General features: G+C 35.8%; 1 protein-coding gene across 1 annotated transcript; it reads left to right on the top strand.

Annotated features, from left to right (window-relative positions):
* The first annotated feature begins 246 nt into the window (after positions 1-246).
* LOC110699014 lies at positions 247-3,521 on the top strand. The gene is made up of 3 exons (XM_021876500.1): positions 247-616; positions 1,013-1,072; positions 1,201-3,521. Exons 1-3 carry the CDS (start codon positions 462-464, stop codon positions 1,286-1,288), a joined length of 303 nt encoding a protein of 100 aa, XP_021732192.1. The 5' UTR covers positions 247-461; the 3' UTR covers positions 1,289-3,521.
* Positions 3,522-10,166: the final 6,645 nt, after the last annotated feature.

Genomic DNA, 10,166 nt, shown 5'->3' with positions numbered 1-10,166 from the left:
AACTCATTAGCAGAACAGTTCTATTATTCTGTTTACTTTTCCATAATTAGAATATAGATCTATGTTATGTTGACATAATATGTTGCAATTGTGCCATTTCTGCAAGTTTATGCCATACATTGGTCATTATGACTGCATCGTAGATTCCGCATTAATAGATAAGCCTTTTGCCTTCTAAAAGTCTCTAACACACGCATCTCTTTTTTAAAATTCTTTTGTTGATTTGATAGAAGTTTATTCTTTCCCCTTTTTTCATATAGCCCCACAAAATAACACTTTTATTTCCCATGCATCAATGTATTGCCTAGTCTTTTACATTTCTTTTTCTTTTAGACTTCTTCATCTGCTCTCAAAACTTGTGGATTACATACTAAAAAAGAAAATGGAATATTTTTCTGTAATAATATGCCAAAAATCTGTAGTGAGTTTCTGGTGTTTCCCAGTCAGAGTAAGGTTAAGGGATGGAGTCTCTTGAAGATGAGGAGTTTGATCTCTACTGGGTTTGCTGCCTTCTTGACGATATACCAAGCACCTATTGTGACTCTTCTGCCATGCAACCTGACATTCCTTTGCCTATTGCTTATTTTGATTATTTTCCCAACTTCGCCTTCCTTTGGTTTGTTCACTTTATCCATTTTATTACCATTTCTGTTCAAATTTTTTGTCTATCATCTTGATCAGAGTAACTGTCAGTTTGAATAAGAGTAATTTTTTGTCCAAGTAGATTTTACCAAGCTGAACTTTTTTAGGTATAAATTGTTTGGTCCTTGAGATGTATTTTTTTAGGCAATAGTTTTGTGTTATTCTAAATATCTTGTCATTTTGTTCTTCTGCACCATTGAGTTGTTCCTCTTGGACTGTTCTTTGAATCAAATCTTGTTTTGCTAAAGCAATTATGCTTCGGGGGAATGAGTTAGTTCATATGAAGTCTGATTTAAGTAAGGTATCTTGGGGATTATTTAGTTGATCTTATCACAATATGTTTGAGTATGCTATCTTTTCGTCCATCCAGTGAGGCCACTCAAGATTCCAGTGAGGGTTTGGATGGTTTTGATGACTGCTGCCGGAAAAGGTACCCAATCATTTTGTTAATATGTACCTTGAAAATTGTAATCATCTTCTTTTTTAATTTTTCATATCTGTTCCCTTTCAAAAAAAAAAATCATATCTGCTGAATATTTCTTTGCCTTAAAACTCCAGGGTTCGTGCTGGATTGGTTACTGTGTCCAAAGCATGTCGTGAGAAACAACGAAGGGATCATCTAAATGAAAGGCATGTACAGTATTAAATTTACAGGAATTTTTATCTTATCATAACTTATTCTTTTGTCAAAGTACTTATTACCATTTTGTTAGTAGGTTCCTTAAGTTGAGTAAAATTTTGGAGTCTAAAACAAAACCCAACTTTGACAAAGCTGCTATACTAACTGATGCTATAAGCTGTTACGTGAAGAAACTAGTAACTTAACCAGTCAAAATGGCGAATTAAAGGAAAAGATTAGTGAATTGAAGGTTATGTCTCTTTTATATATGGTTTCGATCTGTAACCATGAAAAAAAAGGATTATACATAAGCCATAGGCTAGCCAATCTTAGTTGCTCTATAATCAAGGATGGTGGTGTCTAAACTATATGGACTTTGTACTGATGCATGCAGAGAAGAAAGTCCTTCGCGCTGAAAAGCATAGGATAGTGTCAGAGAAAGAGAAGTTGGAGCAGCGAATTAAGTCTGTAGGTTCTCGTCCTAACTTACAGTTCCATCCTACTTCGGTTCCAACGAACCTTATATGCCTTCCCCTGTCAAGCAGTTGGTAGCAAAATGATGCCTCTAGTTAATTACTCTGGTGTTCCCTTTTGGCAATTTGTGCCTCCCTCAAGCTGCTTTTGATACTTCACAAGATCATATCTTTCACCCTCCCGTCGCTTAAGCTGAGCTGTTATCCCTTCCTCAAATCTCCCATGGGCTTTGAAGTTAAGTCTCCTTAGTGTAAGAGGCTTTGTTTCAGGATGAAAGGATTAACTAATAAACTAAATTCGGTTATGCATTGATTTATGCCCTCTTTTAGATCACTTCTTAATGCTTCAGTCATTTATACACTTAATCATAATTTTCTAAACTTAACACACTGGCGCCACACTTTTTTTTTTTTTTTTTTTTTTAAGTTAGCTTTATCCACAACTTAATTTAAGCATCCGTGGATGATGTTTATATCATATCCTTTATGACTTGATATCTTTTACCATTATATATTTATGTTCAGCCCTTTCTCTTAATTTCTCATAAAATACGTTGTATCATTTGTATATTTTTTCTTGATTTGACTTTTATTAACCTGTGCATTAGATGACCTAAAAGACTGGAGTATTTTCTTACTACAACAAATTTGCAACTGGAAAAACACTTGATTCCTCCTTTTATCCCATCTTTGAGAAATTGTCAATAATAACAAACTTACAAGTGAGAATAGCATAATACATATACATCTTTCAGATAGGTATTTATAGAATGAATTTGTATGAGCGATAAAACTTGGTTGGTAAGGGTGTTCAACGATGGAGCAAGTGTCTCTCCAATAGATAAGAGGAGTTCTGATCATAGTTAGGTTCACTTTCTAGACTATCAAATCCACGTCTCCATGGTGTGTAACGATCTTGGTCATCGTTTATATTCGAAGATGATGTTGAGGCAGTTGAAGATGGGAAATCTGTGGAGTTGCTGCTGTGCTCCAAAGTCGTCGTGCTTGAAATGATTTAATGAATTTGTATGATTAGAATTATCCATTGCAAGGAAAAAGGACGAATATGAAAGACGGCAAGAATTAGTAGATATCTTACGCGACTTAGAAGGTTGTCTCCTCCAAGATGTTGGTTAAATAAGTTTCTTTGTCCGCTTATAATCCCCAAAAGTACCACCCCAAAGCTATAGACATCATACCTGACTGATAGCACGCCGGACATTGGATACTCTGGTGCGATGTATCCGCTGTAAGACATGATTCGTCAACATTAATTAAGAAGTCTGATCCTCAACACTCCAGCATGAGAAAGACATATTAAGAAGTCTTTCGAAGATCATGGACTTAATAGGTTCCGGCAACTTTGATGGTACTGGCGTGTGTTTGGTCTAATTTGATTATCTTGCCATGCCAAAGTTTGCTATCTTAGGATTCATCTCCTCATCTAGCAAGACGTTGCTTGCTTTAAGATCTCGGTGTATAATCTTGAGACATGAGTCTTCGTGAAGGTACAGAATTCCTCGCGCAATTCCTAATTATGATCTTGAATCGTGTATCCCAATCTAGATATTTGCGCCTAGTTTGATCTGTAAGATTCTCAAAAGATCACATAACTTTAAGCTATTGGGTGTTTTTTTTTCCACTATAACATTAGCTTCCAATGTTAGTTGCATCATATATTATATTCTTGTAATTAGAAAATTGAAACAAATATAAGGCAATTAAGATTTCCCAAAGTATGTTACACTTCATACCAACCAAGCCAAGACTTAAAGTTTCATATGTATTTGCCATACTACATGAAGTAGTACTAGTATAAGATGATAAGGAAATAAAATAAAAGTTGATGTAAAGAAGACACACCAAACAAGAATTTTTCAAGACTGGTGTTGGACATAAACTCGTAAACTAGCAAACTTTCGTCGCCTTCTAAGCAAAATCCCAACAATCTAACCAGATTTCTGTGTTGAAGCTTTGCTAGTAAGTGGACTTCATTAGTAAATTCGTCATGACCTTGTCTAGATTTTTTATCCTTAGAAAGCCTCTTAACAACCACTTGTTGTCCATTTGAAAGCTCGCCCTATGCCCGAGAAATTAATTATATATTACCTCCGTTTCTTTTTAGTTGACACGTATTTCTTTTTAGGAAGTTTTTTTTTAGTTGACACGTTTCCTTTTGGGGTAAATTTTTTACCTTGCATTTACAAGCTATCCCACTTGCTTTTTCATTCTCTCTCACTCTCTCTCCTCTCCTTAATATATGTGCCTAAATCAAACGCGTCAACATCGAGATGCTCATACCAAATAAGAAATGGTTAAGGCTCGTATTGGGAAGGAACTCATAGATGAGAAGTCTCTCTTTGTGTTCGATACAAAATCCAAGGAGCCTAACAAGATTTCTTTATTGAAGCTTAGCCATTAACAAAACCTCTGTCTTAAACTTGTCATCACCTTGTCCTGAATCTTTTGCGAGTCTTTTAACCGCGACTTCTTGTCCATTTGTTAATCTCCCCTGATTTCAAATAACATGAACATTAGTCTAATTACACTAGTAGACTAATATTACATTATAATTGTTTCTAAATGCATGTATTAAGTATCTTATATAAAGTACTAAATCCACCTTGGCCAAGTTTATTATCATCCTAGAAATTGTTTATTGCCACTTTAATTGTATGAAAATCAAATTGTAGACATACCAAACTTGTACTTTCATCATTGTCATCTCGATGATGGAAAGTAGAAGCCGCTAAAATCATAGGAAAAAAAAACCTTGATCAAATGATTAGCATATGATATACATACTTATCTCTGAAATGGGATGCAAAATAATTTGCTTACCTTTAACTTATTTTCAATGCTTTTCGTCTTCTAAACAAGAAATAGAATCCAGCTGCAAGAGCAATTAACAGAAATGTTGAGATTGTGCTTAGAATAGCAATCTTTCTCGTGTTGCTCCTATTTCCTTACAAAATCAAGTCAGAAATTAGCATACTTTTTTCTGTTAGTATGTAAATAGTAATGCTTGCAACAAATATGACTTTTGTATTCCATATTATTTTATACTTATGATAAAAATATATTTATGCCGGATCTTAACAGTTGAAATTATACCGTCAAGATATCACTTCTAATAAATTAAAAGATTAAAATATATATATTAATGATTGAAATTATACATAGACAAGCGTGAAAATAAACGTGTTAAACTAGAAAATGTTAGTACTATTATTAATAATACTACTTTGACTAAAGTGTAAAAATTGACTTACCACTAGGGTGGGTGAAATTAGTCGTGGGGGTTGGTGGTAGGGAAGGTGGCTGCGATGGCAGTTGGGGGCAGTGTCGACAAATCAAAGAAAGGATAAAGATCGTATCGGATGTTGCAGCTAATTAAGGCTGTCATACTCCACCACCTGGACTCCCCAATAATCTTGCAATAGCATCTGTTATGAACGTATTACAGTTAGTAGGGTTCGAGTCTGGTGTACACTGCTCCAACCCATATATCGTATGAAAAGCCGAAATATTGACATAATCTGTGGCGAATTCTTTTGTGACCCTCATTAACCGCAATTTTGTCATTCATCATGTTCTTCATAAGCTCCATGAACCAGGTCTCATTACCTAAAATGTTCGCGGTCACATAATAAACAAGGTAGATTGAATCATCCATCGAACCAAAAATTGAGCTATTAGAGTACCTAACCATGCACTCATTGTACCAAAGTGCCGCTGTTTTTCGGTTAGTACATATGTTAGGATGGTCCGTCACGGTGGACATAGTAACACGCTATTGGCACGAGCTAGCGTTTTGGTATTGTTGAGTCCCTTAGGTTTTGATTGATAGTTTTGAATGATGACAAACAGCTAAGGGAAACAGGTCCTTGAAAGTGTTCGATACAGTTGGGGGAACCAGCTAACATAGAACACTGTTTCCCCAGACAAGTTATTACTTACATGAGTTTTCTTATTGAACTAACTTGTCTTTATACAGGGAACAGTTATATGATAAAAGTGTTATGTACTGGTAGGGAACCAGTATGTACTGTTTCCATGGTTGCTACGTGGTACAGTAGTCACTTACTTTATATTGTGCATTAACCTTATTGATTGTGCAGAATATAAGTTGATTCCAAGACTTGGAGCATAGAAGCCTTTCGAAGATATTTCGAAGAAAGATTGTTTGCTCATAATAGAAGTATTCAAGGAAGATTCAAGTCTTGAAGATTACATGAAGAAAAGACGATTTATGCTTTAATATGTTATCTAGGTTTTCATGTAATATGCTCCGTAGTATGCTTGCATGTTTGGGTTATATAAGTGCTTAAAAGTATATTGAAGTATGATATGAAATCTGGTACAAAGTTGGAACAGGTTTCATAACATGTTTCAATTCAGGGAACCAGGTCGGGGAACCAGGTTCACTGTACGAAATATTTGAGCTGCCGTTTTGGAAAAAGATTTTACAAAAAGATTTTTTCGAAAAGATTATTTTGAAAATATTTTGTGCAGCTGGAAATAAGATGAAATATTCTTGGTTACCTAAAAACTAGGAGTATTTATCTTAATTGATTCTATCTTTGTGATTAAATCAAATAAGATAAATACTTTCCTAAAATTACAATATATCTTATTCTCTAAGATTGTGTGATTTAAGGAAACTAGGTTTTAGGAATCTAAGCTTATATAAACTCATCTTATTTCACATATTTCGTGTGCCTCTCTAGAAATTAAAGGAGCAATTATTTGAGAGCATATACTTAAGCACTAATCCCATTCATCAAGTCATATACAAGAGCATTCTAGTACTTAAACTTTTTCTCTTAATTAGCTTCGTAGAAGTGAGATCAAAGGGGAGTTCTTGATTTTTGTATTGAGTCTTTAACAAAGGGGTTAAAGGCTGGGTGAGTGTTTGTGAGTTCAAACACATTGGGCTTACGAGTGTAAGTCGAGAGCACACTCGGAGTAGAGTGTGGGGTTTGCTGGTTCCCGGAGTAGGGAACAGCAGAGTGTTCTTTGTCTTTGTTTTTCGGAGTAGATTAATAAAGAACTTAGGATAGGAGGACGTAGGCCTGAGTTGGCTGAACCTCATTAAATTTGTTGTGTTCTTTATTGCTTTGTTTTATTTCGTTAAATTTGTTGTCTTCTTTATTGCTTATTTATATTCCGCTGCGTACGGGAACCAGCACAACTGGTTCCTCACACATAATCCGAAAAGAAGCAAAATTAGCCAACGATTACTTAACACTCAATTCACCCCCCCCCCCTCTTGAGTGCCCATTGAACCTTCAATTGGTATCAGAGCCTAAGCTTCTCGAAAGAGTAACATCTAGAGGAGTTAAGAATGAGTACTCAAGAATTAAGTGCAATCGGTTATGACAACAAGTCACCCAAGTTTAATGGAAATAATTATGCTTGGTGGAAGAACAGGATCCAGAATGTTATCATGGGTATTGATTATGAATGCTGGCTCGTAGTTAAAAATGGTCCTAATATCATTCTCAAGACAGATGTTGAGGGGAACCAGGTTCCCAAGAAGGATAGCGAATTGGTCATTGCTGATTACAAGTTGCTGGAAAAGAATGCTAAGGCAATGTCAATACTACAACAAGCAATAGGTGAGACCGAAACAAATCGTATCTCTGGCTGTAGTAGTGCTAAGGAGATATGGGACACCCTTGAACTTGCGTTTGAGGGAACCAGCGAGGTAAAACGGTCTAAAATTGATTTAATCATGTCTAAATATGAATTGTTTGCCATGAATAAAAATGAAAAAATCAATGACTGCTTTCGTAGGTTTATGACTATTGTAAATGATCTTAGATCTCTTGGTAAAAATTTATCTGACGAGGATCTTGTGAGAAAATTATTGCGTAGTTTAACAGATGCATGGACAGCCAAGGTAACAGCAGTATATGAAGCAAAGGATCTGTCTACCTTGTCTCTGGAACAGCTGATTGGTTCCCTTATGACTCATGAGATGCTGATTGACTCTAAGTCTGAGAAGGAACCAGCAAGAGGCATGGCGCTTAAGGGAACAGTAGAAGATGATGAAGATGAAATTAGCATGATTGCAAAAAGATTTGAGAGATCTCTTCGAGATCAAAGAAAGAATTTCAAAGGTAAGCATTTTAAAAACTATAAAAAATCTAACTCTAATTCTTCTTCTACAGGATGTTTCAAGTGTGGAGAAAAAGGACATCTTATTCGAGATTGTCCTAAGTGGAATGACAAACAGTCTAAATCCGGAGATAAACAAGCATACAAGAATGCCATGATAGCTTCCATGTGGGGAGACTCTGACTCAGGGTCAGATGAAGAAGAAGGATCACCCAACTCAGATGTTTGCCTAACTGCCTTTACAAACATCAAGGAAAACAGCACTGGTCCAGGAACCAGAGGGGGAACCAGTACATTCAACAAATGCTTTATGGCAAAGAAGGATGTACTACATGAACGCAAGGTAAGCTTAGAGCAAATTAGAGAAGATATGCATGAATATGATAGAGAAAATATGCTTGCTTGTATTGATTCCTTACTAGATGAATGCTATAAACTAAGTGAAACATACATAACTTGCAAAAGAGAATTAAAAGAAAAACGTGGTGAATGTAATATTGCTATTGCTAGTTGTGATCATCTAGAAGGAGTCTGTTATGAACTAAAAAATCAAGTAGCAGAACTAGAGGTTGAATTGGACAAGTGTAAAGTGGAACTAGAAAAGGAAAGATCGTTTGAACCAATTGATGGAGAAGAGGATCTGACCTCCTGGTTCCCTAGAGACTTATCAACCACTAGTGATACTCTTGATTTTTCAGTAGCTATAAGTAAAGCAAATTCGTGTACTAGAACTTCCTTGTTGAAGGCCTTTGAAACATTGGCTTACAACCTGGAAAACTCTCACAAGGAAATTGCTTCACTTAAAGCTGCACAGTTCACTGTTTCCCCTACAGGTACCAGTGTAGATGTCAGTAATACGATTGATAAGTATGAAAGTAATATTTGTGATTTGCATGCGGAAATCAATCAACTGAAAAAGGACAAGCAACCAGTGATTGTTGACATGTCTATTGACTCTATGGTTTCAAAACTTAATCTACAATTCGAAGCTTTAAAAAGTAACTTTGATTTTCTTAAAGAGAAAAACGAATTGTTAACTAAAACACTTGAAACCAGAGAAAAAGAACTTAATGATAGTCATAGACATGTGGACAAATTATTGAATGCTCAAGAATCCTTAAATTACCTGACTTCATCAAGAGGAAACAGAGGAAAAGTTGGTCTTGGTTATATTAGACAGAGAACCAGGACTAACTGGTCTCCCAGAGAAACCACCTGGATCAAAGAATATCAACGAGGCAAGTATGTCATGACTAAAGAAATGCATGTGTGTTTTCATTGTGGTAAAAATGGACATAAGATACATGAATGTCCAGCTAAGAAAATTAGTGCTAATAAGAACAGCAAGGGTGTAAAATATGTGTGGAGAAGAAAGGATCAACAAGATGTTAATGTTGTTGAAAAGGGACCCAAGTATGTTTGGGTTCCTAAAACTAATGTTTGATTTGCTCTTGCAGGCTAGAGTGAAGGGAGACACCTATTGGTATTTGGACAGTGGTTGCTCAAGACACATGTCCGGGGATAAAGATCAATTCCTTTCACTAGTGGCCTTTGATGGAGGAAGTGTCACCTTTGGGGATAACAACAAGGGAACCATCACTGGTTTAGGTAAGGTTGGTAAGACACTTTCTAACGCAATAGATGATGTTTATTATGTTGAAGGCTTGCAACATAATCTCTTAAGTATTTCTCAATTATGTGACAAAGGTAATATAGTTGAGTTTCAAGCCAACCTATGTCACATAGTTAACTCACAAACAGGAGAACTTGTATGTGAGGGAACCAGGAAGCATGATGTTTACATTACCTTCTTAGATAAAATCCCTCAAGACAAGTCCATCTGTTTGAGAGCTGTTTCTGACAATAATCAATGGATTTGGCATAAGAGGTTTGGACATGCTAGCCTAACACTTCTAAACAAACTTAAAACACGTGACTTAGTTGTAGGCCTTCCTAACATTAAGTATGAAGCTGATAAAGTTTGTTCTGAATGTGTAAGGGGGAAACAGGTCAAAAATTCTTTTAAGTCTAAAACTGTTTTGAGTACCAGCAGACCCTTCGAACTTGTACACATTGATTTGTGTGGTCCCATGAGAGTACAAAGTCGAAGAGGTCATAGATATGTCTGTGTTATGGTTGATGATTATTCCAGGTACACTTGGGTAATGATGTTACACACAAAGGATGAAACGTTTGAAGAATGGGTAACATTGGTGAAACAAGTGGAGAACCAGCTCACCCACAAGCTGGTCTCGGTAAGATCAGACCATGGTACTGAATTTGAAAATGCTAACTTTATTGATTATTGT

Source organism: Chenopodium quinoa, unplaced genomic scaffold, assembly GCF_001683475.1.
Source record: "Chenopodium quinoa cultivar QQ74 unplaced genomic scaffold, ASM168347v1, whole genome shotgun sequence".
Taxonomy (NCBI): Eukaryota; Viridiplantae; Streptophyta; class Magnoliopsida; order Caryophyllales; family Amaranthaceae; genus Chenopodium; species Chenopodium quinoa.
Note: the sequence above shows the minus strand (reverse complement) of the source record. Positions and strands in the feature narration are given on the sequence as shown.

What these genes read in the sequence shown, in the direction of transcription:
- LOC110699014 (XM_021876500.1), top strand. Translation starts at nt 462, where the DNA reads ATGGAGTCTCTTGAAGATGAGGAGTTTGATCTCTACTGGGTTTGCTGC. An exon ending in CCCAACTTCGCCTTCCTTTG is followed by an intron (nt 617 to 1,012) that starts GTTTGTTCACTT and finishes TCGTCCATCCAG; the next exon opens with TGAGGCCACTCAAGATTCCA. An exon ending in GATGACTGCTGCCGGAAAAG is followed by an intron (nt 1,073 to 1,200) that starts GTACCCAATCAT and finishes TTAAAACTCCAG; the next exon opens with GGTTCGTGCTGGATTGGTTA.